The sequence below is a fragment of the Diabrotica virgifera genome, chromosome 3 (genome assembly GCF_917563875.1).
Source record: "Diabrotica virgifera virgifera chromosome 3, PGI_DIABVI_V3a".
Taxonomy (NCBI): domain Eukaryota; kingdom Metazoa; phylum Arthropoda; class Insecta; order Coleoptera; family Chrysomelidae; genus Diabrotica; species Diabrotica virgifera.
Genome location: NC_065445.1, coordinates 160,176,620 through 160,204,261, shown reverse-complemented (window position 1 = coordinate 160,204,261; position 27,642 = coordinate 160,176,620). Strand labels below are relative to the sequence as shown.

The 27,642-nt window shown below is 33.3% G+C and overlaps 1 protein-coding gene across 5 annotated transcripts in view; it reads left to right on the top strand.

The window, feature by feature from the left end:
• LOC126882177 (condensin complex subunit 1) overlaps positions 1–27,642 on the top strand; it is an 827,360-nt gene that overhangs the window by 263,507 nt on the left and 536,211 nt on the right. For 4 of the 5 annotated variants that reach the window (XM_050646992.1, XM_050646995.1, XM_050646997.1 and 1 more), the window contains exon 7: positions 26,330–26,504. In XM_050646992.1, the coding sequence (XP_050502949.1) occupies positions 26,330–26,504 (175 nt within the window). The remainder of the gene's footprint in view (positions 1–26,329; positions 26,505–27,642) is intronic. The other variant, XM_050646993.1, reaches the window with a different exon arrangement.

The following is a 27,642-nucleotide window of genomic DNA, read 5'->3' as shown; positions in this document are numbered from 1 at the left end:
AGCTACTTATTCATAATCACATAAAATCTATCTTCGGTTTAAAAACACATTAAAGAAAATTCTTCTTCTTCACTCCGTCATCTAACTGATACCATTACAAGTACAGCAAGATCTTCGATCCCTACAGTCACTCAATCAACCAGTGGAGACATGGGATGCATTATTGATGTATATTGTAATGGAGAGAATTGATTCGGAAACAGCGCGTGATTGGGAAAAAACCAAGCCTACTGATCCATCTTTCGATGACTTCTTAGCAAAACTAAAGCTGATATATTGGAAAAGGTTGAGAAGTCTGTGGATTCCAACAGACGCTCTTCCAGTTCGGGATCAGATGCCAAATTTAAATCATCAAGTAGCCGCTCTTTTGTTAGCAATCATTCTTCTTCATCGTCTTGCATCTTGTGTAAGGGTGAACACAAGATCATACAGTGTAGTATTTTCTTAAAACAAAATGTATAAGAAATTGAAGAATCTCTTTTGCAGAATCCACCAATTTAATAAGAATTAAAATGGTAGATAGTATTTTAAAACTGAGATTTTTCGTGTTTGAAAGTTCTTACTGGTACATCCTTAATCTGCGACTTTTTTAATTAATAAGACAGCAGACGACGAATATAGAAAACGAAAGGGAAACGATCACATTTCGCTTTCATTCGTCTAGGAAAAACGGACAGCAGAGGAACTTTCAGTACTCAAATCCGAGTAAAGGAAATAAAAATAATACATGATGGTTTTGCTTGTTTTCGATTCAGAGGGTTGCACACCAGCTAGACAGGCACTGTTTCTACCCTTTCAGGCGTCATCAGTAGCTTTCGATAGTGTACCCACCCGGTAGAAACAGTGCCTGTCTAGCTGGTGTGCAACCCTCTGAATCGAAAACAAGCAAAACCATCATTTATTATTTTTATTTCCTTTACTCGGATTTGAGTACTGAAAGTTCCTCTGCTGTCCGTTTTTCCTAGACGAATGAAAGCGAAATGTGATCGTTTCCCTTTCGTTTTCTATATTCGTCGTCTGCTGTCTTATTAATTGAAAAAGTCGCAGATTAAGGATGTACTAGTAAGAACTTTCAAACACGAAAAATCTCAGTTTTAAAATACTATCTACCATTTTAATTCTTATTAAATTGGTGGATTCTGCATCTGAGATTCTTCAATTTTTTAGTAGATGTCGCTGTATCGCGTCTGATGGGAAATTTGAATTATTTTTCAGATTCCCTTTAAAATGATGGTGGAGCTGTTTTTCGGTTCAGAGGTGGGCACACTATCGAAAGCTACTGATGACGCCTGAAAGGGTAGAAACAGTGCCTGTCTAGCTGGTGTGCAACCCTCTGAATCGAAAACAAGCAAAACCATCATTTATTATTTTTATTTCCTTTACTCGGATTTGAGTACTGAAAGTTCCTCCGCTGTCCGTTTTTCCTAGACGAATGAAAGCGAAATGTGATCTTTTCCCTTTCGTTTTCTATATTCGTCGTCTGCTGTCTTATTAATTAAAAAAGTCGCAGATTAAGGATGTACCAGTAAGAACTTTCAAACACGAAAAATCTCAGTTTTAAAATACTATCTACCATTTTAATTCTTATTAAATTGGTGGATTCTGCATCTGAGATTCTTCAATTTTTTAGTAGATGTCGCTGTATCGCGTCTGATGGGAAATTTGAATTATTTTTCAGATTCCCTTTAAAATGATGGTGGAGCTGTTTTTCGGTTCAGAGGTGGGCACACTATCGAAAGCTACTGATGACGCCTGAAAGGGTAGAAACAGTGCCTGTCTAGCTGGTGTGCAACCCTCTGAATCGAAAACAAGCAAAACCATCATTTATTATTTTTATTTCCTTTACTCGGATTTGAGTACTGAAAGTTCCTCCGCTGTCCGTTTTTCCTAGACGAATGAAAGCGAAATGTGATCTTTTCCCTTTCGTTTTCTATATTCGTCGTCTGCTGTCTTATTAATTAAAAAAGTCGCAGATTAAGGATGTACCAGTAAGAACTTTCAAACACGAAAAATCTCAGTTTTAAAATACTATCTACCATTTTAATTCTTATTAAATTGGTGGATTCTGCATCTGAGATTCTTCAATTTTTTAGTAGATGTCGCTGTATCGCGTCTGATGGGAAATTTGAATTATTTTTCAGATTCCCTTTAAAATGATGGTGGAGCTGTTTTTCGGTTCAGAGGTGGGCACACTATCGAAAGCTACTGATGACGCCTGAAAGGGTAGAAACAGTGCCTGTCTAGCTGGTGTGCAACCCTCTGAATCGAAAACAAGCAAAACCATCATTTATTATTTTTATTTCCTTTACTCGGATTTGAGTACTGAAAGTTCCTCCGCTGTCCGTTTTTCCTAGACGAATGAAAGCGAAATGTGATATTTTCCCTTTCGTTTTCTATATTCGTCGTCTGCTGTCTTATTAATTAAAAAAGTCGCAGATTAAGGATGTACCAGTAAGAACTTTCAAACACGAAAAATCTCAGTTTTAAAATACTATCTACCATTTTAATTCTTATTAAATTGGTGGATTCTGCATCTGAGATTCTTCAATTTTTTAGTAGATGTCGCTGTATCGTGTCTGATGGGAAATTTGAATTATTTTTCAGATTCCCTTTAAAATGATGGTGGAGCTGTTTTTCGGTTCAGAGGTGGGCACACTATCGAAAGCTACTGATGACGCCTGAAAGGGTAGAAACGGTGCCTGTCTAGCTGGTGTGCAACCCTCTGAATCGAAAACAAGCAAAACCATCATTTATTATTATTTAAAATGTATAAGCTCGCATGGAGGAAGCAAAGAAATATTATCTTTGTTTCAACTGCTTATACAGTGGTCATCAAAACAATTCGTGTAATTATGGTAAGTGCAAAAGGTGTGGCAAAAAACATCATACCTTACTCCACTTTGAATCAAGTGAAAATCCTAGTCCTGAACCAAGTACTAGTTCAAATTCTCATTCTCTTTCAAGCACCGTCCACCGGGAAGGGGTTTTGCTGTCAACTGTCTGAGTCCAAGTGCTTGACGAACTAGGAAAACACACATATTTTCAGAGCTCTGATCGACAGTGGCAGTCAATCAAATTTTGTGAGAAACAGGCTTCTAAATAAATTAGGTCTGCCGAGAAATGAAGCGAAAATCTCTGCTGTCGGTATTGGTCAAGTCTTTTCTAATGTTCGATTTAAGTCCAATATCCAAATCAAGTCGCTTCACTCTTCTTATGAATCTTATGTCATGTTTAGTCGTTGACAACATATGTGATACGATTCCAAGTTGCCGTCTTGATACTTCATCTTTTCATATTCCTTCCAATATTCAGCTGTCGGATCCAAACTATGGCATCCCATCTGACATTGATATTCTTATCGGTGCAAGTCACTTTTGGAATCTGCTATGTGTTGGTCAAATAAAATTAGGCCCGAACAATCCAATACTCCAGAAGACAAAACTGGGATGGATAATTTCCGGCCCCATATCGCTATGGTACTTCGAAAACTATTAGTACATTCTTTCACGGTTTTTGCTCTAAATTTTAAAGAACCGCTTGGATTGACATGGAATTTGGCGTACGCATAGCTTACATGTCAAAGAAAAAAAGTGATATTGTGCCGATGTGTGCTTTTGCCCTGGGGGGTGACTTTCACCCCCTCTTGAGGGTGAAAAAATATATGTCCAAAATAAGTCCGGAAATGGGTAAACTGGCTAATTTTAAGTAACTTTTGCTCTATAGAGCTTTTTCGCCAAGTCAACACTTTTCGAGTTATTTGCGAGTGAATATGTTCATTTGTCAACAAAATAACCACATTTTTAGACGGTTTTTCGCAAATAACTCAAAAAGTAAGTATTTTGTCGAAAAAAAACGTTCTTAGTGAAAATATAGCCTGTTAAAAAAGTAAAAAAAATGGTGTACGCATTAGGTCTCTGAACCTCGTATAACCAGAGTTATAGCCAATGAAAAATAGATTCATATTCACCAAATTTCAAATAGAATATTTCGACGTGAAATATCCAAAACATTAAGCACTTTTTGGGGAAAACCTATTATAACTTTTTTAAAGTGTTTAAAAAAAACTTTATTTCTGTTTTTATAAAAAGTTTATAGCATTAAATTTAAGCAAGTTACGCTCAAAATAAAGTTGGTCCCTTTTGTTTTGGCAAATAAAAATCGGGAAGACCACCCCCTAATTAGCAACTTAAATGAAATTAATCGTTACCGCTCCACAAATTATTTTACTTATGTTGTGTTTATATGATCTGTAAGTTTCATCGATTCAAAGTGCTTATTTTTGAAAAAATTTGGTTTTAAAGTAAAATTTTTAAAAATTTTAATTTTGAAAAATATGTTTTTTTTTTCAAAATAACTTAAAATTGTTAGAGATACCAAAAATCTCGAAAAACAAAAAAAAGTCAGCATTGCTTTTCTGAATATCATGTATTTTTTTGTTTTTCTGTTAGACAAAAATTGATTAAGATTTGGTGTTTCTAAATTTGCATACATTCGTGATCAGTGACTCGTTCAACCCCTTTTAACTACAGCCCTTTCAAAAATAAGGACTTTGAACCGATGAAACTTACAGATCATATAAACAATACATACACGAGTTAAGAAACTTGTGAAGTCGTAACGATTAAGTTCATTTGAGATACTAATTAGGGGGTGATTTTCCCAATTTTTTTACCAAACAAAAAAGGGACTAACTTTATTTTGAGCGTAACTTGTTTACTTTTGATGCTAGAGATTTTTTTTATACAACAAAAATGAAGCTTTTTTTTTAACTTTAAACAAGTTGTAATGAGTTTTCCCCGAAATGTACTTCATTTTTGGTTATTTCACGGGGTAAGTATTCCATTTGGAATTTGACGAATATGAACCTATTTTTCATTAGCTATACCTCTGCTTCTACTAGTTATCGAGACGTGATATATACAACATTTTTTTTTTATTTGTTACAGGCTACATTTTTGCTAAGAATGTTTTTTCTACAAAATACTTACTATTTGAGTTATTTGTGAAAAACCGTCTAAAAGCCTGGTTATTTTGTTGAAAAAAGTGAACATGTTCACTGGCAAATAACTCGAAAAGTATTGACTTAGTGAAAAAGCTCTATAGAACAAAAGTTACTTAAAATTAGTCAGTTTATCTATTTCTGGACTTACTTTGGACGAATATTTTTTCACCCCCAAGAGGGGGTGAAAACCACCCCAGGGCAAAAGCACACATCGGCACAATATCACTTTTTTTCTTAGACTTGTTATCTATGTGTATGCCAAATTTCATGTCAATCCAAGCAGTTCTTTAAAATTTAGAGGTTTTGCAATATTTTACCGTTAAAGAACGTACTATATGTGTAACTTTTCATACAACGAAAGCCCTGACTTCTCGGTTTTGGGAAATTGATGAGCGTCATACTTCTAAACTTCTTTCAGAAGAGGAAATAAATTGTGAAACACATTTCAAAAACAATTTCCAATGAAACGAACAAGGTAGATTCGTTGTACCTTTAAAGGATTCTTCTTCTAAACTTCAAGCTAATGTTCTCCTCAAGGAAAGATATGTTAACTTCATGAACGAGTATTTGTCTTTAGGACATACACTCCTGGCCAAAAAACCGGGACACCTTAAAAATGGATCATTTTTTATGTCTCGAATCTCCTAAACCTGTTGTCCGATTTTAGTGATTTTTTTAATATGTTGTAGCCTTATTATCTAAGAATATGGATCCAGTAATAGTGTTGCTGAACAGGTAAATGTCATTGTATACCGGGTGTAACAATAATACTGTGTTTTTTCCTGAAAGTTCGTAACACCCTGTGGAATATTCTAGCATTTAAAAAATATTGAAATTAAAACTCAGTTGTAGCCCTAGCCTCTCTTAACATTCTGATTTTTGACTCATTCACTTATGTTGGATAATAAAAAAGTTAGGTGCTTTGACAAATAGCCATGTTCTTCATCAATATGTTTCTAAATAAGTGCGACAAACTGTAAGGGGTAATTCTGCATGAAAAAATAATGACCGTTTGATTTATAAACATATGTCTGCAAATGCTTCGTTTCCGAGATACCGGGTGTTCAATTTTTTCTTACACTCTGACGATGTAATTCTTGCTCTAAAACCGGTTGAGATATGCAAATGAAATTTGGTGGGTTTTAAGAGGCAGTCATTGCGCATTTTTTGACGTACAATTATGTATTTTATATTCATTATTGGCGTGCATACGGGTCATATTACCCGGTCATATTACCTGTATGCACGCCAATGGCGAATATAAAATTTGTAGTTGTATGTCAAAAAATGTGAAATAACTACCTCTTAAAACCTACCAAATTTCATTTGCATATCTCAACCGGTTTTAGAGCAATAAATAAATCATCAGTTTGGAAACGAAGCATTTGCGGACATAACAAAGCAAACTGTCATTATTTTTTCATGCAGAATTAGCCCTTGAAGTTTGTCGCACTTATTTAGAAACACCCTGTATTGATGAAGAACATGGCTAGTTGTCAAAGTACCTAACTTTTTTATTATCCAACATAAGTGAATGAGTCAAAAAGCAGAATGTTAAGAAAGACTAAGGCTACAATTGAGTTTTAATTTCAATATTTTTTAAATGCTAGAATATTCCACAGGGTGTTACGAACTTTCAGGAAAAAACACAGTATTATTGTTACACCCGGTATACAATGACATTTACATGTTCAGCAACACTATTACTACATCCATATTATTAGAGAATAAGGCTATAACATATTAAAAAAATCACTAAAATCGGACAACAGGTTTAGGAGATTCGAGACATCAAAAATGACCCATTTTTAAGGTGTGAAATTTTTTTTGGCCAGGAGTGTATGTCTCAATGTACTTCAGTTGATGCTGCTGAACCAGAGTTTTATCTTCCTCATCATGGAGTCATCAAAGAGGAAAGCCTGACTACTAAACTCATGGTAGTTTTCAATGGCTCTTTTCCTTCTTCATCAGGAGTCTCCATCAATGACCTACAAATGGTAGGACCTTCACTTCAAGATGATCTTATATCTATTTTACTAAGATTTCGTCAACATTCCTGTTGTCACTGCAGACATTGCCAAAATGTTCCGGCAAGTTTTAATAAACCCATCGCAACGTTGCTTGAAGAAAATTCTACGGCGAGCTGAGCCTTCTCAACCACTTTGTGCTTATGAATTCAACACAGTTACATATGGCACAGCAGCTGCTTCTTTCCTATCAACTCGTTGTCTTCATCAACTATCCCTTGATTCCGTGGATGAATATCCAGAAGCTTCCAAAGTTATTGGTCATGACTTTTACGTCGATGACCTGTTAACAGTTTCGGAATCTGCAGATAGTTTATCCCGAATTTGCCTTGAAGTTTCCTCTTTGGAAATTTGGAATCTGGATGCTTTCCATTACGTAAATGGGTCTATAATGAACCGAAGGTTCTTCAAAATCTGCAGAACTTAAATTCTCCAGACATGTTATTTTCATTAGGTTCCAATGAAGATACAAAGACGTTAGGTCTTCAGTGGTGCCCCAAGTCTGATCTTTTGTCTTACCAAGTGGATTGTTCATCTTTGGTGAATACTGTGTCTAAACGATCCATACTCTCTGGAATTGCTCAAATCTTTGACCCTCTTGGACTTCTCAGTCCAGTTGTTATTACTGTCAAGATTTTAATGCAGCAATTATGGCTTGAAAAATTGGATTGGGACCAATCTCTTCCTCTCGATATTTAAACTAAGTGAAGAAAGTGAAAATATAGTCAGTCTTATCAGTCTTTCAACAATTTAAACTAAGTGGTTACATTTTCGAGACAACTTAGGTCGTTTAAATAAATTGAGTATTCCCAGACCTGCGATTCTAAAGAATTCTATTCATCGAGAGATTCACGGATTCTCTGATGCCAGCGAATTAGCTTATGGTGCTTCAATCTATATTAAAAGTGTCGATAATCACGGTCACACATCAGTCAATCTCTTATGTGCTAAATCCAGAGTAGCACCTCTAAAGAAAATCTCTGTTCCGCGTCTGGAACTCTGTGGTGCCTTTATTTCATCACAGCTTGTGGATAAGGTAAACCAATCCCTAAACATCGAGTTTCATGAAAGATTTTTCTGGACAGATTCAACCATTGTCTTGGGTTGGATTAAAACTCCCTCTCACTTGCTCAAAACGTTTGTGGGTAATCGTGTTTCCGAAATACAATCTAAAACCAAAATTGCAAATTGAAGGCACATCGGTACAACTGACAACCCAGCATACCCCTCTCGGGATATCAACCCTGCTCTAATTAGTTCTTGTGATCTCTGGTGACATGACATAACATTTTTGGTGGGTCCTGAAGATGGTTGGCCTGCTCCTCAGTTTGAGTCTCTTGGAGTTCTTCCTGAAACTAAAACTTTGACTAAAGCTCTAGTTTTAGTCAACCCCTTTAAATTTCCATTTGAGGAATTCTCGAGTCTAACCAAACTTTCGAGGTTGGTCGCCTACTGGTTGATATTTAGGCACAATGCTCTAGTTGGTGATAACTCTCTCAGGTGGACTGGTTCCCTCACTTCGGAGGAATTACGCTCCTCCGTTCTGTGCTTGGTCAAATTAGTTCAATTAGAAAGCTTTTCTGATGAAATTTCTCGTTTAAGGGAAGGAAAATTGATTTCTTAGAAAAGCAAACTTATCAGCCTTAATCCGTTCTTAGATGAAAAGGGTCTAATAAGAGTAGGAGGCAGATTACGTCATTCTCATTTTGATTTCGATAAGAAACACCTTATGTTATTACCTGTGCATCATCCGCTTACGACTGTGGTGTTCCGGTCAACTCATTTTCGACTTTTTCATGCTGGCCCTCAGCATTTGCTTTCTGTGGTTAGAGAAACCTTTTGGCCCATTAACGGTAAAAATACTGCAAAGCAAACAGTTCGTCAGTGCGTACGGTGTTTTCGTATGAAGCCTACTCAACTATCTCCAATAATGGGTGACCTTCCGGCGGCACGTGTTACTCCAACTCTTCCATTTTCTATGACAGGAGTTGACTATGCGGGCTCGTTTACCCTTAAAACTAAGCGAGGGCGAAACTCATCTTCTTACAAGGCATATGTTTGTCTATTCGTATGTCTAGCTGTAAAAGCGATTAATTTGGAGCTTGTTACGGACTTAACAGCTCAGTCATTTTTAGATACATTAAAACGGTTTATTGCTAGGCGATGGAAACCCGCACAAATTATGTCAGATAACGGTACAAATTTTGTCGGTTCTAATAATAAGTTACAAGAATTAGGTAAATTTGTGCAACTAATGATATAAATTGGCAGTTTATACCTGCCCATTCGCCTCATTTCGGAGGCCTATGGGAGGCTGGAGTAAAATCCATGAAGTCACATCTAGTACGAGTAATGTCAGAATCTAAATTAACTTATGAAGACTTCTCTACAATACTTGCTCAGGTTGAACGAATACTGAACTCTTGGCCTCTAAGCCCTATGTCTTCTGATCCCTCTGACCTTGCTCCCATCACACCTGCTCACTTTTTAATTGGACGATCGATGGAATCCGTGCCAGAAATTGATGTCACTCATCTTCCGCAAAATAGGCTATCATCATTTCAACGACTTCAGCAACTTCGACAGCACTTCTGGCAACGTTGGTCTCTGGAGTACGTTTCTGAGGTGCAACAAAGACAAAAGTGGAAGCAGAGTCAGTCTAACATAAAAATTGACACACTGGTTCTAATCAAGGATCGGTGCTTATCTCCATTGAATTGGTCCATGGGACGTGTTGAAGTTTTGCATCCTGGCCCAGATGGTGTAGTCCGAGTGGTTACCGTTCGAACTGTCAAGGGACTATTGAAAAGAACTGTCGTTAATTTATGTCCCCTTCCAAGTAATGTACAAGTGACTGAAAACTGACAATATTTTTCTTTTATTTAAGTGTTCTATATTTTTTGTGTTCTTTTTTTAGTGTTTTTAAATTTTTTAAATTAAATTTTTGGTGTTCTGTCAATTCTGCATTCAATATTTGGTACAAAAATACTTTTGTTTCTTTGAAAGCTCGCCCTTTCAAGGTGGGGAGCATGTATCAGTGGCGGCTCGTGACCTCAGTATACGGGTAGGTGACACATATAGTGTATAATGTAAATGTACACCTATATAGGTACAGCGTGTTTGGTAAAAAATGGGCCATAGCTTAACCTTACATTCCTGAGCTTAAAATATGTCTATTTAAGCTAACTTACCTTAGTACCAAAGTTGATAATAACCGAAATACAGGGTGTCAAACTTAAACTTTTATTTTATTTATTCTTGAATATTTCCTGATAGACATGGGATAACAACACGAAATTTGGTAAGCGGGGGTTTTTTGGGATGAGAAATATAAATTTGCCACCAAAAATGATGTATTACCCAGAGGGCGCTACATACGTCTTTCAGCGCTCATTTAATACATTCAATTTTTTTTATCTCCCAATCCACGTACTTTTTGAATCAACATTTTTATTCTCTTAATATTTTTCCTTAAAAAAGGTATACTACATTCATCTCGCTAAGCTCAACTGTTTTCGAGATAAACGCATTTTAAGTCTGCGATACAACATAATTTTTGCATGTTAAAAAAAATGAATTTGAAAAATTTTGAATGATGTTGAGGACAGATTGGACAATGTAACTTCTATTAAATTCAATAGACTCAAATCAAAACTCAACAATCTCATCAGAAACAAAGTCATTTCACACAATAATAACAGTAGCACCAATTTTTCTAACTTTGTGTTCCATCCTAGACTAAAAAACCTATCTTCAGTTGTCTTTAACAAGAAAGAACTTGACCTTTTAAATCTAGGTCTCAAATACTCCATCCCTAAGAAGGTTTCTGAAAAGGACCTTCAGAGTCTCTCCATTGAGCTAGATATCATTATCCAAAATCTTTCCGTCCCGCTCAATCAAAAAACTTCAGAAATTCCATGTTTTAATACCATTAATAAATTCAAAAATAAATACACTTCATCTTCCACTTCATTTAATCATTCCAATTTCCAATTTTCACTAAATTTATCTATTGTTTGTTTTTTAACCGAGAGGAGTCATTCAAAATTACCGCGCCGTAATGCTTGTTTCTAATTGGTCCAACTGCAGGCAAGTTTACTCCACTGTTATTAAATTTTGACACTAATGACTGTCATTTTATAGATTAATTAAGTATATCAGCGATTTTTTGTATTTTCTGCGTTATTCCTTTAATTTTTAGATTTTTAGTCTACTTTTATATAAAAACAGTTGTTTTTAAAACTCTTTAGCGATGTGTTAGTATAATATAATATGTATGGATTATCATCAAAAGCTGATATAAAAAAGAAGATGAATTTGGTGACTTTCTTGGACGTGAATCTGTTTTTTTTTAGTTTACTCCTCTTGGTTAAAAAATCAACTATAACAATATATCTTCTATTAATCTCCCATCTTCTTCTCAAAATACATCATCTACACTTTCTTTCCCTAATTTTTCAGATAAGAAACGCTCAGATCATCTTAACACTCTTAAATCCATTAAGAACAAAATAAAATCCAACAATTTGATCATCAGCAAGGCAGATAAAGGAAACTGCTTGGTCATTATGGACCACACACTCTATAATGACAAAGTCATTACCTTCCTCTCTAGTAACAACTTTACTCTGCTGTCTGAAGATCCCACTAAAAAGTTCATCAATAAACTTAAAGACAACTTGAAGAATTTTGCAGTTTTTTTTTCAGATCAGGTTGCTCCTTATTATAAAATACCAAGTAACCCGTTGACACCCACACTGTATGGTTTACCTAAGATACACAAAGAGGGCATTTCTATTCGTCCAGTTGTGAGCTTCATTAACACTCCAGTCTCTATTCTTTCCAAATTTATATTGAACCTCATTAATACTTTGACGAACTTCACCAATACTTTGACGAACTTCACCCCTCGTTTTTCAGTCAAAAACACTAGCCATCTAGTCAATAAACTCCAACAAATAAATCTTCGTCCCAATATCACTATGCTTTCATTTGATGTTAGCAATCTTTTCACTTCTGTCCCTAAACAAGAAACTATTAATCTGGTACACTCTCTCCTTAGATCCAGTTCAATCACTATTTCTACTACAGATTCTATCATCCAATTATTACAATTTTGTCTAGCTCAAGACTTCTTTGTTTTCAATAATAAATTTTATAGACAACCTGATGGTTTAGCCATGGGTAGTTGTCTATCCCCTCTCTTAGCTGATATTTTCATGGATCATCTAGAATCCACACAGATCATGAAAAATCCGGAGATTCTACACTGGTTTCGTTATGTGGAAGACTGTTTGTTATTCATAGCCGGGAGTTCTAATTCAGCTGATTCACTTCTTTCTCAAATCAATCAAATCCACCCTAATAAGTTCACCATGGAACTAGAATCATCCCAATCCATTAATTTTCTTGACCTCACTATCACCAAATTAAATGACCATTTCGATTTCAGTATCTATAGGAAACCAACACAGACGGATCATGTCATACCCCTCTCATCTAATCACCCTATTTCATACAAATATTCAGCATTTCACAGTTACATACATCGTTTAGAAACTACCCCTCTATCACGATCCAATTACAATAAAGAATTGAACATTCTTAAACAAATAGCTTTCAATAATGGTTACGAACCTAACATCATAGACAAGCTTATCCATAAGAGACAACTAGAGAGGCTGCGTTCCCCAGGGATTTGACCACCAAACCGATTTACACTTCTTTACCATATCATCATAAACGTTTGTCTGGAGATATTAGAGATATTATTAAAAGATCAGTTGATAACATTCAAATTTCATTCAAAGTATCAAGTAATTTAGGACAGGGTCTCTCCAACTCTAAAGACCCTATCAGCTACATGAATCGTAGCGGTGTCTATAAATTACAATGTTTATTACAATGATTGTGATGCTACATATATAGGGAGAACTTGTGGGTCACTTGCCTTCCGTTCCCTTGAACATACTAAAAGAGAGAATACATCAACCTTTTCTCAACATCTTAAACAAAATAACCATACTCTTAATATCCCGGATAACGTATCTCTAATACATAACATTCCCGAAAAAAACTTTTTAAGATTGGACCTTTACGAGGACCTTCAAATAGTCAAAGAGAAACAGAGAAGTCCGAATTGTGTTAATCGTCATGTGTCTTTCAATCGTGACTTTCAACCCTTACATCGTCAACTTTTTTCATAAATTACATTATAAATCTGTTTCTCATATTATCTTTGCTTCCCCTAATTATTCTCATCCTTATTAATACTGTTCCTATTTCTTTCTTACCCACATTCACACTTTCACCCAATTTTCAATAATCATCTAGTCTTTTCTTCAAATTTTCTCCCAAATAATTCTTTTTAACGACCATAACATCCATTTGTTACAACTCTTACACACCTATATTAGTCTCTCATCATTCTCTTCACATCATCTTTTCATTCTGGTCTTCGTTTAGTCTCCAATCATAACCATTTCATAATCTCAACTCATTCATCCAACAATACTTTATAATAATTCAATCAAGTTTCACACATCAAGTTATTCTATTCAACTCACCTTTACTCTCATCATCTGGTGTGTTTGGTTACCGGGTCTCTGGAGTTCACAGTCTCTCAATATTTATCATTAATTTTAATTGTGATGTCAAATTTATTTTTATTCAACAACCTCATTTATCTATCTACCTGTTTTTCTTTTATTCTGTTTTACCTTCTAATTTAATTAAATAAACACAATTTAATAATTTTTATTACCACACACTCAACAATTTTACTTAACACTTTTCTTCATATGACCTCACTTTAGACATAGCTTAGATACTTTTATTCAATTTCATTAATTTTTCCTTGCCCTAAATGTTATTTAACATAAAAGGACAGAATAAAGAAATTTGGACTAAACTTTTAAAACAACCTTTTCAGTAAACTTACTAAGGAAGTAAAACTTCACTTGTAGGTAGATGGTATATAAATTTATTAAAATGTTTATCTAAAAAGATCCAAATTGGATTGAAGTGGGTACATTATTAGTACAAAAAACACAAACGTTTTCGGACCAATCAGTTCATCATCAGGTTGAAACTTCAGATCCAAAGTAGTTGGAACTAGCTACATAGTTAGGTCGAAAGACCTTAGTATTACAAGAATTAGGCCATTTCGGCTACAACAATGTCGACAATATAAAAATGTAATGAGACTATAATGGAGTCTTCATCTTGGCTTCAAACTGACCGACTCCATTATAGTCTCATTACATTTTTATATTCTTTTAACATCGACTTATTGTCGACATTGTTGTAGCCTAAATGGCCTAATTCTTGTAATACTAAAGTCTTTCGACCTAACTATGTAGCTAGTTCCAACTACTTTGGATCTGATGTTTCAACCTGATGATGGACTGATTGGTCCGAAAACGTTTGTTTTTTGTACTAGTGATGTACCCACTTCAATCCAATTTGGATCTTTTTAGATAAAAATTTTAATAAATTTATATACCATCTACCTACAAGTGAAGTTTTACTTCCTTAGTAAGTTTTTTATGGTGTACAGCCAATGAGAGGAATCTTTTCCTTTATAAACCTTTTCAGTCTTTAAAATTGGTGTTGATGAATCCATCTATATCATATTAACTTATAAACAAGTTTTTGCATTTACAACATATCTTAGTATTTGATATCACAACCCCTATTTATTTGTCTCACCTTTATTTCAGCCAGTTTTATCGGCCTTCATTTGTGTTGGGCCACAAATAATAATTATCTACTTTCAACACAACCGCAACGACTTACCTGTATTTTGGTTTGCCTATCTTTGCTTCATCAATTTAAGTACACCTCATTGATGTTTGTGGGTATTCAAATTCACCCTCTTTCTTTACATTAGATAATTTATTCTCACTAACTCTTGTATTTTTATAATTCCAACACATAGGCCAGGGTAATAAGACAAAAATATACCCTGTTCGTGACACTTCAGCAGCCAGGGTACTGAAGCGTTTTTTCGACAAGTAATACCTATTGGAACAAACTGTAACTATTTCCTGCGTAGGATCTGGCGGCCATTTTTATTTATAAACAATTAACTGTCAAAAAATGGCATTTTTCCCTTTTTTTTTTCAAATCAATGGAAAACAGTGAAACTTATGATTTTTTTAGTACAAATATCTTTGAGATTATGGAAAAAGCTTTAAAATGACATATTACAAAGTTTGATATACTCATTTATTGTTAATATAATTGCGAAAAAAGGTCGGAATTGTAAAAAAAAATATTTTCGCAATAACTGTTGTAAAAATTAGTATACAAATTTGAAATTTTTGTCAAATGAGAGTTCTTTGGTGCTTAATATGTGATAAAAATTTCAAAGCGATTCATACAATTGTTTAAATTTTATTCAAATTGTTTATCCCAGAGAGCATTTTTTTTGCAATGACGTAAGTCAGAAAACCATGACGTTAAAATCATTCCACAGGTGTCAAATGAAAGAGCATGCTATATTTTCAACTTGGTTTAAAAAAGCGAATAAAAAATGCATTTATTAGTAATAAATAATTATGCAAAAGTATCGTAAATCTTTCCTTATAAACTTTTTGGATAACTTTTTCCAAAAAAATTAACTTTTTTACCCTATTTTAAGTGCACAACTACCAAGTAATGTTATTTATATCATAATTGATAAAACATTGTAATAAATATATATAATTTCTTATATAACAAAATAAAAAGTTTATAAGAAAAGGTTTACGATACTTTTGCATAATTATTTATTACTAATAAATGCATTTTTTATTCGCTTTTTTAAACCAAGTTGAAAATATAGCTCATGCTCTTTCATTTGACACCTGTGAAATGGTTCTAACGTCATGTTTTTCTGACTTATGTCATTGCAAAAAAACTGCTCTCTGGGATAAACAATTTGAATAAAATTTAAACAATTGAATGAATCGCTTTGACATTTTTATCACATATTAACCACCAAAGAACCCTTATATGACAAAAATTTCAAAGCTGTATACTAATTTTTACAATAGATATTGGGAAATTAATTTTTTTTGCAATTCCGACCTTTTTTCGCAATTATATTAACAATAAATGGGTATATCAAACTTTGTAATACGTCATTTTAAAGCTTTTTTCATAATCTCAAAGATATTTGTACTAAAAAAACCATAAGTTTCAGTGTTTTCCATTGATTTGAAAAAAAAGGGAAAAATGCCATTTTTTGACACTTAATTGTTTATAAATAAAAATGGCCACCAGATCTTACGCAGGAAATAGTTACAATTTGCTCTTATAGGTATTACCTGTCGAAAAAACTCTTCAGTACCCTGGCTGCTCGAGTGTCATGGGAAAAACCTTATTACCCTGGACTAACACTGATGTTAGCTGTTATCACTGATTGCACAATAGACAACTTTAAATTTTATTGGCTAGTGTAACCAACATTTCATAGAACTATAAGTTTCATTGACAATTGTCATCCTGACATCAGACAGATTCGCTTTGAAATCTCATCTGCTATTAGTTGCCTGTCACCTCTTATAACATAATGACCTAATTAATTAACCCACTTACCACCTGTGGCAGTCATATGCTGCCCTAAAGCCACATCCATAGGAATTTTATCCATCCTTTAGATTTTAGGATGTTTATATTTATATAAGACTTTTAGTCTATTTGTAAAAGGTTGTATTACCTTTGTATTTTTGGGTGGCTCACCATGTGCTTGTAAGTATAATCAAACTTTGCTTTTACCTTGGTCATCATTTTAACTTAAACATTTTGCTTTAATTAATATGGTTATACTTATTTTAGGTAACACTGATGATGCTCTTGTTACAGAGCGAAAACGTTTTATTTATGTTTGTAGCCCTATAGGGGCTTTTTAAACTAATATACCTTTTACCGGGACAAACATTTTTTATTAAATTTTATTTTTTAAGATAGTCAACTGAAATCTAAATTTTAAACGCGGCCTACTGCGAATTCACAAACAGGACGAATTTTCAATATTTTGTTTCGCGTTAGAGATATCGCAAAAAGTTATTTGGAAAAATTGTTAGAAATATTATTCTAACCCCACATACCAAATTTCATGACAAAATTCGAACTTTTCGTTTTTTCAGAATTGGTAGCCAGAATCCTAAAACATGCAATTGGCAGTCCCGAGATGCAGCTCGGCACAACCAATGTCAAAGGCACAAAAAATCTGGACATCTTGGATATTAAAGCACCCCATGCAACGCACAGCTGAATGTGGCTGAATTTTTATGTTTGTGCGTCACAGTGTTGCCATGCTGTTTTCTATATATTTCTTTCATAATTTCAATCAATGTTAAATGTACCTACAAGAATAATATAATAATAACGTTTACTTCTCCGTCATTATAGTAGGTATAATGACAATTATACATTATACATTATTTAAAATAATCAAATAAAAATAATAATGTATAATGACAATTATACATTATACATTATTTAAAATAATCAAGTAAAAACCTATATATACATAACATATTAGAACATACCTAAAATACACAAAAATGATACATTTCACACACAAATATAATATCACAAAAAATTGTAACGTGATAGTATGAAAAAATAGAGGATACGGCAACGGTGTTACATGTGACGGTCGGATCCAATGCCAATATCTACACAGACATATTAGGGTGAGCTAATATCCAAGATGTCCAAAAATCTAGCCTACCTATAGCCCGAAAATATTTGCTCGCCACCAGCCACCACGGCCAGGCAAGCAACAATATTACAGCGCTGCGCTTAGCGTAAAGAGTGAGACAAAATGCGAATTCTGTTCGGCTACTTTTAAAAGCGCCTGCCCTAGGCTGTGCCCTAGGGTAGAGCCGTCGCGTCGTAGTAATGCTACGCTACGGGGAGCGTACAATAATTATTGCAACTTCGGAGATGAATTAAAAAGTAATTTTTATTTGTTATTTGTTTTATTTTAGATTTTTAGATACTTAGGTATTGTATCAAAATTTATAAATTACAGTTTTGAAACAAGTAATTTATAGTAATAAATAATTTATTATTGTACATTTGAAGAGGTTAGGCGGTGCCTACCTTGCCTACCCTGACGGGCCGCCCCTGGCATGTATAGATTGTAAGCATTTCAAATAAGCGCGCCACTTCCCACCACTGTATATTATGTATAGTATGTAAGGCGCAGCATATATCTGACCTGTGGATACGCGCCGTGTTAAAAAACGTGTGTAAAAACATCTGTTCAACGCTCAACATCTCTGTAACGTGTGTGTCAATAAATGTGATCAAAATCAGTTTTTTCATCATTTAATGCATATTTTACTGAAGTGTATCACCCCTCTTCAGAGAAATAAAAGTTTTGATTCAAAAACTATGTAGAGTGGGTAATAAAAAAAATGAACGTATTAAATGAGCGCGTGAAAGACGTATGTGGCGCCCTCTGAGTAATCATACATAATTTTTGTTGGCGAATTTAGATTTCTGGTCCCAATAAACACCGCTTACCAAATTGCGTGTTGTTATAGTGCGGTGTCGGAAAGTTGGTCGAGAACACTTCGTCGACGGAAAATTGGTCGACAACATTTGGTCGACAAACAGTTGGTCGAATGCACAATTCATCGAATGGACAATTCGTCGACGAACATTTGATCGAATGGAATTTTCGTCGACAAACTGTTATTTATCTTTAGGATAAAGGGATTAATGGTGACAAACGACGGGTAACTGGAATATTGTATTATACATTTTATTTTTTTTTTTGGGGTTTGTTAATTTTGTTCCTAAATCTTAATTATTTTTATAAACGACGCCGACGGGTTGTTGGTTTTTATTTTGTTAACTGGAATATTGTATTGTACATTTTATTTTTTTTTGGGTTTTGTTAATTTTTTTTCTAAATCTTAATTATTTTTAAATTTAATGAAAAAATTGGCTGCGGTGGGAGAGTAGACAGCAAATATAAACCGATATTTTAATTAGTGATGTTGTACCGTTCTTCTTTTTGGTGTCAGCGTACTTGCGAACGGAGCATTTCCAAACAAGTCAAATTTGGGGGCACTTGCGGACAAGACGAAATATGCGAGATGCTGAGGTCAATAAATTGTTAGGGAATCGACGCAATTCCGTACAATATTTTCGACTTCAATAAACTTTCTTTCTAAACGAAGCTTTCTTTGTAAACATTAGAACATTTAAAATGCAACATTTAAACGACTGAAAGATAATTTTTATACAAAAAAATTCAAGACGATTCTTGTAAAAATGAGCCATTCATGATGCGCCCAAAGTGGAGGGTTTAAAAGTTAAGCGATTCTTACCATCTTGATTTTATTATCAAAAACTTAATTCACAACTGCACATTATTTATAAAAGTCGCAATACCTTCTATTCTAATCAACGGAAATTGATGTTCTTTTTGAAGTGAATACTTCTTATCGCTTGGTATGGAAATTTGTCGCCAAATACTAAATTCGTATTTGGCGTTATAAAAAAATCGTGACGCGAGTGGTAAGCGTGCGGTATACCTTAATGTACATATTTATATTACACTGGAATATACGCTTATTCGAACTTTCATAGTATGATCCTGAATTTTCTACTGTTTGACTGGTTTCAGGGTAATTTATTATAAAAACATGTGTGTCGTATCTACTATAATTTTTGAAAAAATTTTACAAATCACCCCTATAGTGTTGAAACCACCCCGAAGACGGCCGATCGTAAAAAATTTGGAATCTATATTTAGTTTTACCATAAAAGCATGTGTCGCATTTTATTTTTAAGAAAAATTTAATACATCACCCCTCTAGGATTGAAACGACCTAATCCCAATTAATTATTTAAAATTCGCGATGTATAGTTGAAGTCACCCTAAAACCATTCAAAATGTAGAAAATTCAGGATCAGGTTTACTACGAAAGTTAAAATGAGTGTTATATGTACGGTATACCGCAAGCTTACCACTCGCGTCACGACTTTTGAATGACGCCAAATACGAATTTAGTATTTGGCATCAAATTTCCATACCAAGCGATTAGAAGTATTCACTTCAAAAAGAACATCAATTTTCGTTGGTAAGAACCGGAGGTATTGCGCCTTTTATAAACGTGTAGTTGCGAATTAAGTTTTTGATAATAAAATCAAGAGTAAGCATCGCTTTACTTTTAAACTCTTCACTTTTGGCGCATCATGGACGGCTCATTTTTACAAGAATCGTTTTAATTTTTTTTTTTTTTGTATAAACATGCTCTTTCAGTCTTTTAAATGTTGCTTTTCTAATTTTCTAATATTTATAAACAAAGCCCAGGTGAATTTTTGAAAAAAGTGGCTAACTCGGTTTTTAAGGGATGTAGGGCATTAAATTTTTGTTTCAGTTTGTATAAGAATACCAACATGTCGAATAAAAAAAATTAACTTCCTACATGTTGTTCTTAAGCTATTTTCTTGTGGCATTTTTGCAATTAACTAGTTTTGATGGGAAATAAGCCACAATTTTACTAAAAAAATGATTTTATTAACGTTTCGACTCTCAAATCGGGTGTCGTTTTTAAAATAAAACCATTTTTTTTTAGTAAAATTGTGGCTTATTTCCCATCAAAATTAGTTAATTACTACATGTTAATGAGGTTGAGTTATTTTAATTGTTTATAAGCTTAAAATAACACTACTTTTTCAAAATTATTTTATAATATTTATTATAAACTTTTTAATCAAGACTTGATCTAATTTGATAAATTGAGCCTTTCTCTTTGATTTGATTTCTTTATAATTTATGTTGACCTAATAGTTTATGCATAATAACGCTGTAGATAGAAGCTTTTTGGGATAAACAATTTCAATTTTGCAATAACTATTATGTAAAACTTCTTGAAATTTTAACGGCTGAATACTTCTAATATTGTTCCTTTACTTATGCGAAAATAAAGCTTTTAGTGTATTTTTAGAAAAGTTATTAATCATTTTCAAAAAATCGACTTCTGAAGCTATTTTCCCAATAACTAAGCAACAAATTAACAAAAAAAACTTTCCAAACACTCATTTTAAAGAATTTTCTATGCTTCTTCAGAAAAATTGTATCACCTTTCCATACAGCATACCGGTCTCCACCTTTAATATTTAAAATCAAATAGCGATCTTTAATTGTTTATATATTGTTTATAAGTTAAAAAGTACGTTTGATTTTTTGCATAATTTTTATATTGGATATTGTTGTAACCAAATTTACCCTAAGCATTTCTTAGATACCTGTATCAACGGATGTCACGAAAGAGGCCATTTATTTGCTAATTTCTCTGGTCTATCACACCATTTCTTATCTGTGTTTACAATCCAAATCATTAAGCCACATAAAGAGGTAGGACAATAAACTCACTATAGCTATAGAAATGCTCTACTCCAAGATTTTAAAAGATAAGACTCTTTAGGTAATTATAACGCAACAAGTACCTACATTTTAAGACCCAGGTAGATTTTTGGGGATGACACTATAATAGACGGCTTTGCCGATGATTACATTACATTCAATTGAGATGGTAGGTATGAATCACCTCTAGTTATATTTTTATGGCTTTGTATTATTAATACTAATTGTAATTGTAATAATTTAACTTCATCATAATACTTAAGTAATAATTTAACTTCATAATAAATAATAATTGTAATAATTTAACTTCATGGGGTACGAAAGAATTAGAAACTTTTAAGAATTTGAAAAAACACAGTTTTTGGGGGGTTTGGAGGTGTTTTACACAATTTTTGAATATCCCTAAAAACTCAGTTATTTCAAATTATATGTACGTAACCTATAAAAACCCTTGAGTTAGTCTATTTTGAAGTATATAAAATGGAGAAAATCCCAAAAAACTCAACCTCAACCTAAAAAACCTTACGAATAAATCTGAAAAAAGTCAGAAATATCGTTTTTGATAAAATTCACAAGATGCAAAAAAAGTTAGACATGCAGCCATCGCCAAAAAAAGTTATACGTACCTATTAAAAAAACAAAAAAAAAATTGAGGATATGTACACTCGACCTTCGGGTCCATAAAAATAGATGTTTTGTAAAAGCCTCAGCTGTGCGTGTGAATTTTTTGTTATTTATAATTTAATTGCAAACCAACTAAAAAAAAAAAAATAAAATCGAAAAATTGACATTTTTGGATGTGGGGAAGGGGGAAGTGGTGGTGGGCTAAAATTGCGGTGAGTCTTAATTTTTTTAATCACAGAACGTATAAAAATAAAAAAAATATTCAGGCTGTATCGACCTCAAAAAATATGATTAGACCTGCAAAAACCCTTACAAAACTTTAAAAAAACATGGTTTTTGGTGGGTTTAAAAGTGATTCGCCCAATTTTTAAATATAATAAAATACTCACTTATTTCAAATTTAGGGGTGGCCAAACTCCTTGATAGTCCGAGCCATTTTTCAAAATTTTAAATTTTACCCGAGCCGCAATTAAAAATAATTATTTAAAAAGTGTAAAAAAGGTATTAAATTTTTCTCTCAGGGTCTGGATTTCACGAATTTTAAAGTGACATAAAATGTTTCACATAGTTGTTTCAAATATGCAAATAATTCTACAAGCAGTTTCTACTAGTTCAGGATACTTTGATTCTTCATTATCCTTCGCCCGTCTCTCAAAAAACACTGTCAACACTCTGTCTTCCTCTGATCTTACCAGATGACCTGCCCATTTTATCTTAGCTTTTATAAATCTGACGATGTATTCAGTACCATACAGTCACCAATTCAGCTTTGCGGCACCTTCTTCACTCTCCTGTCAATTCATCTCTTTGAGGGCCAAATATCATTCTGAGAACTTTCCTTTCACGTACGATGTAGAGTCCATGTTTCACTTCCATATGTAACAATTGGACGATCAATAGACATGTACAGTCTTAATTTAGATTGTCTTTTTATCAGCTTAGATCTTAATAATGATGATAGGGAGTAAATGCTCTATCCCACGAAGCTATCCTTGTCGAGACCTCTTTTTATATGTGGTCATCATCTGTGATTACTGCCCCTAGATATTTAAACTCTTACTACTTCGTACTGATAAGTCATTAGTTATGTCTTCTCTTCGTTTATTCGAAACCCCAGACTACCCGTTTCTTCCTCGAGTTGTGAAAACACCTCTCCCACGTCTCTTGTAGAATGAGCGACTGCACCTAGGGCATCATTAAAGGCCAACAATAGTTTTGATACTCGATTCGCAAGTCTCCTGTCAGCTCAGATGAGACTTTACTTATATTCTAAGGCCAAATTAAATAGCAATGGTGATAAGGGATTTCCTTGTCTAATTCCTGATGTAACACTAGTCTTTTATATTTGTTGTCAGTAATTTAAGACATTTTGAAACACAAAATTAAAATTAATTCAGGTAGATTTATTGAGAGCCACAAATTATCCTTCAAAGCGCCACATGTGGCTCGCGCGCTCGAGCCACAGTTTGGCCACCCCTGTTATACATGATCTATCAACAAAACCTTGAGTTGATCTATTTTGAAGTCTATAAATGAAGAAAGTCCCCAAAAACCCCCTAAATAAACTGTTTTCCGGATTTTTCAAAATGGTCCAACTGACGGAAAAATCTGAAAAAAATCAGATAGATAGTGTTTGATAAAATACACAAAATGCAAAAAAATTGGACCTGCAGCCATCTTCAAAAAAAGTTATAAGTTTTAAAATTAGAAAAAAAAATTGAGGTTATGTACACTCGACCGACGACTCCATAAAAAATGGACATGTTTTGTGAAAGCCTCAGCTACAAGTGTGATTTTTTTGAAATTTTTAAATCAATTTCAGCCCAACTAAAAAACAAAAATAAAAAAATCTAAGTTTTTGGCTGTGGGGGAGGGGTAAGGGGGATGGCGAGCTAAAAATCCGCGTAATCTCATTTTTTAATTGCATAGAACGTAAAAAAATGAAAAAAATTGAATTCTGGTAGTGAGGGCATTTTGCCTATCTTAACGGGGGGTATCCTTTGCATTTTCTATCGTAAAGTGTCAATGGAAAAAATAATATGTATTTTAATAGAAGGGACTCAAAAATGTCATTAGATGGCATTATAACAAGTTATTTTGATTTAAAACAAGTTTTTGATCAAATTTTATAGTGTAGAAAACGTTAAAATACCGTTTTTACATTTTCCTCTATTCCCAAAATACGTCATAATCGATTTGGCTGAAAATTTGCTCACAGATAGCCAAAACATAGTACTTTAAGTAGTTAGAAGGATTTCAATTATATTACAATACTAAAAAAGTTACATGCAATAATATCAGACTCAAAAGTATATTAGTCCAGTCGGGATAGCATTTGGCCTTGCATGCCGAGCTGCCCAAAATTTTATTTTTCTAATCTTTAGGGGGTCAATAGTAGCCTAAATTTAAATCGCGAATGAATTCCTCCGTTACTTAGCCGCCATCTTTGCGACCACCGACCACCATTACCTTATCTCCACCATTTTTATCTTTGCGACAAAAATGGTAAGAACTGAAATTGTTCCAAATAAATCGTATTTTTCTTACAATTTATTTTTAAAATTTTTGTCGTGAGGTCGATATTTTCCGAGTTAATTGTACTTAAGAGTACAATGCGTCTACTGTACTCTTGTACAGTAGACGCCCATATTTTTGACTATGATATTGCATGTAACTTTTTGGGTATTGTAATACATATAATTCAAATCCTTCTAACCACTCAAAGTCCTATGTTTTGGCTATCTGCGGGAAAATTTTCACCAAATCGATTATGATGTATTTTGGGAATGGAGTAAAATGTAAAAAACGGTATTTTACCGTTTTCTACACTAAAAAATTTTATCAAAAACTTGTTTTGAATCAAATGAACTTATTATAATGTCATATAATGACATTCTTGAGTACCTTTTATTAAAATATCAATTTTTCCATTGATACTTTACTAGAGAAAATGCAAATTTGTTAAATAAATACCAAATCACTGTAAAATCGCTTAAAATAACATTTTGAGAAAAAGAAAGAAGAAGAAGATTTTTTGACCTTAAATCTCTTATTTTTACGTCCCGCAGAAGCTATACACCAAGTTTCAGAAAAAACGGAGATCCAAAAGTTATTTTGATCCAAAATTGAGTGATTTGAAATGAAATCACCCTAATACAATATTCCAGTTCACAAAATAAAAACCAACAAGCTGTCGGTCGTTTGTCACCATTAATCCCTTTATCCTACAGATAAATAACAGTTTGTCGACGAAAATTCCATTCGATCAAATGTTCGTCGACGAATTATCCATTCGATGAATTGTGCATTCGACCAACTGTTTGTCGACCAAATGTTGTCGACCAATTTTCCGTCGACGAAGTGTTCTCGACCAACTTTCCTAGACCCGTTATCGTGTCAGGAAATATTCAAGAATAAATAAAATAAAAGTTTGACACCCTGTATTTTTGTTATTATCAACTTTCGTTCTAAAGTAAGTTAGCTTAAATCGACCTTTTTAACCTCAGGAATCTAAGGTCCATTCGTTATCAAACACCCTGCATTGTGCACAGTGTAATCACAGATTAGTCCTAATTTGTAATCTCACATTAATCTTAACGTCCTAATTTATTATAGTTTTATAATAGTTTAATTACGAGTTTATTCAACTTCCTGCAAATTGAATAAATGACCAAATATTGTTGCAATAGGGTCTTCGTTTAAATTATATTTGTGCAAGTATGAAGGTTTCAAAGTTTTATTACTATGCTGAGGACAATAACCTTTGTGACGAGGTGTACATTAATTGCGAGCATTATAAATTAGGGGTTTTGGACTCTGTTGAGGGCAGTATATGTTGTATTTACCTAATCAACCACTGTAGTGTAATAATTCAGTATCTATCAATAAAACCATTTTTTTACTCGCATGATTTCAAAAGTTATTTATTATCGTCGATCGAGAAGAATCGGACACAGGGCATTCGAATCAATTCGAAACTTATATTCAAATTGTACATTTGTTTAATACAAAGACACTTAATTGAATTATATTTAAAAGTATCACTGACTCTTTATACTTACGTTTCATGGAGAATACTTTACTTTTCATTTTATTTTCACTTTACTTCTTTAAAGCAAAATTATACGGAGTGTATTAAATTAAATAAAGAGACTACTTTGAATAATGTAATTTTTATATAATTTTATACTCATTTATTATTCAGGAAAACAGTAACCGTTAAAAACGAGAAAAGAAACTGGCTTAATATTATTTTTATGTTTATTAGTTTTATTCTAAATCAGTTTTACTTTCTAGTTGTCTCTGTCTTCGATGAAAGAGGAATTAAATAAACACAAAAATTTACTGAAAGAAGGCAAAGAAAAGTTCAACGATCCGAAAATGGAACGCTTAATGGAATTGCAATCGCAATGGAACGGCATCATGGACCAATTGAAGAAAGAAGTCGAAGCGGAAGTTGACAAAGGCAAGGGTAAGCATAATATACATATTATGTCCAATCAAGTTGTGAGCTTTGCTTACTGCCATAAATATTATTCTTGTTGCGTTGTGCCCAGTGACAGCTCATTATTTTTGATATATTTATTTGTTAATTTTCTGCTAATTTTTATTAATAATTGTTTATAATATAAACAATTATTAATAAAAATATATATTATACCAACGAACATATACTGAATTAAAATAATATTGGAAGTAATAATCAAAAACCGCTATGATTAAGTTTAAAACTAAACATAATGTTAACAGTAATCACAATTACTTTAAGGGCGTAGGCGTAAAATTTCGCGCCAATGTGTTTTAAATGCACTCATTTTTTTCGAATCCTAAGAAAACTAATAAGTATTTTTGAAAAATTTAAACGCAGAATGAAAGATTGCATTATTACTGAGGGCGAGAGTCCCTGAAAACTTCTATAATGTTTAATTGAGTAAGTTACTGGGATAAAAAAAGAAAAAATTTAGTGTGACAAAAAATGATACATTTTTTTCTGTTTGTTCTTTTCTTAAACAATGTTATCTGCAACAATCCACCCTAAGTGAGTGTTGTGAAGAAGAGGGAGATTATTACCTAACTAGTAAATACCTTCTCTTATTAACTCATAGTATACATCCGCACCAAGCAGAATGTCAATTTCGGATGGTTCGAAAACTCTATTATCAGCAAGAGTTATATTTGCAGGTAACTTTATAGAGTTAACATTTATTGGCACCTGAGGTAATTTACGAGTAATTGCGAGTGTATAACAATATCTACCATTTATGGGGACATCATAATAGAGTTTTGAGAAATGCCAGAGATATGTAGACTTCTTTTAAAGGTAGGGCATTTAATTTTATAAATAAGGTTTTTGAGGCAATTGAGTTTTAACGTTGAATCAAGAACAGCCTTTGCTTGAACACAAGTTCCGTTTTTTGTATATTATAGTGTGGACCAAAGAAAAGCGTTCACCTCGATATTTGGCACTAGTTATTAGATTTAAAAAAGATGCCGAAACAGCTCGATTTTCATTTTGAAATTACAAATTTTTTATATACAGGGTGGTTCATCTTATTCGCCTCGGTCTCTGTACGGAAACCCACTTGATATTTAAAAAAATTCTTCACAAA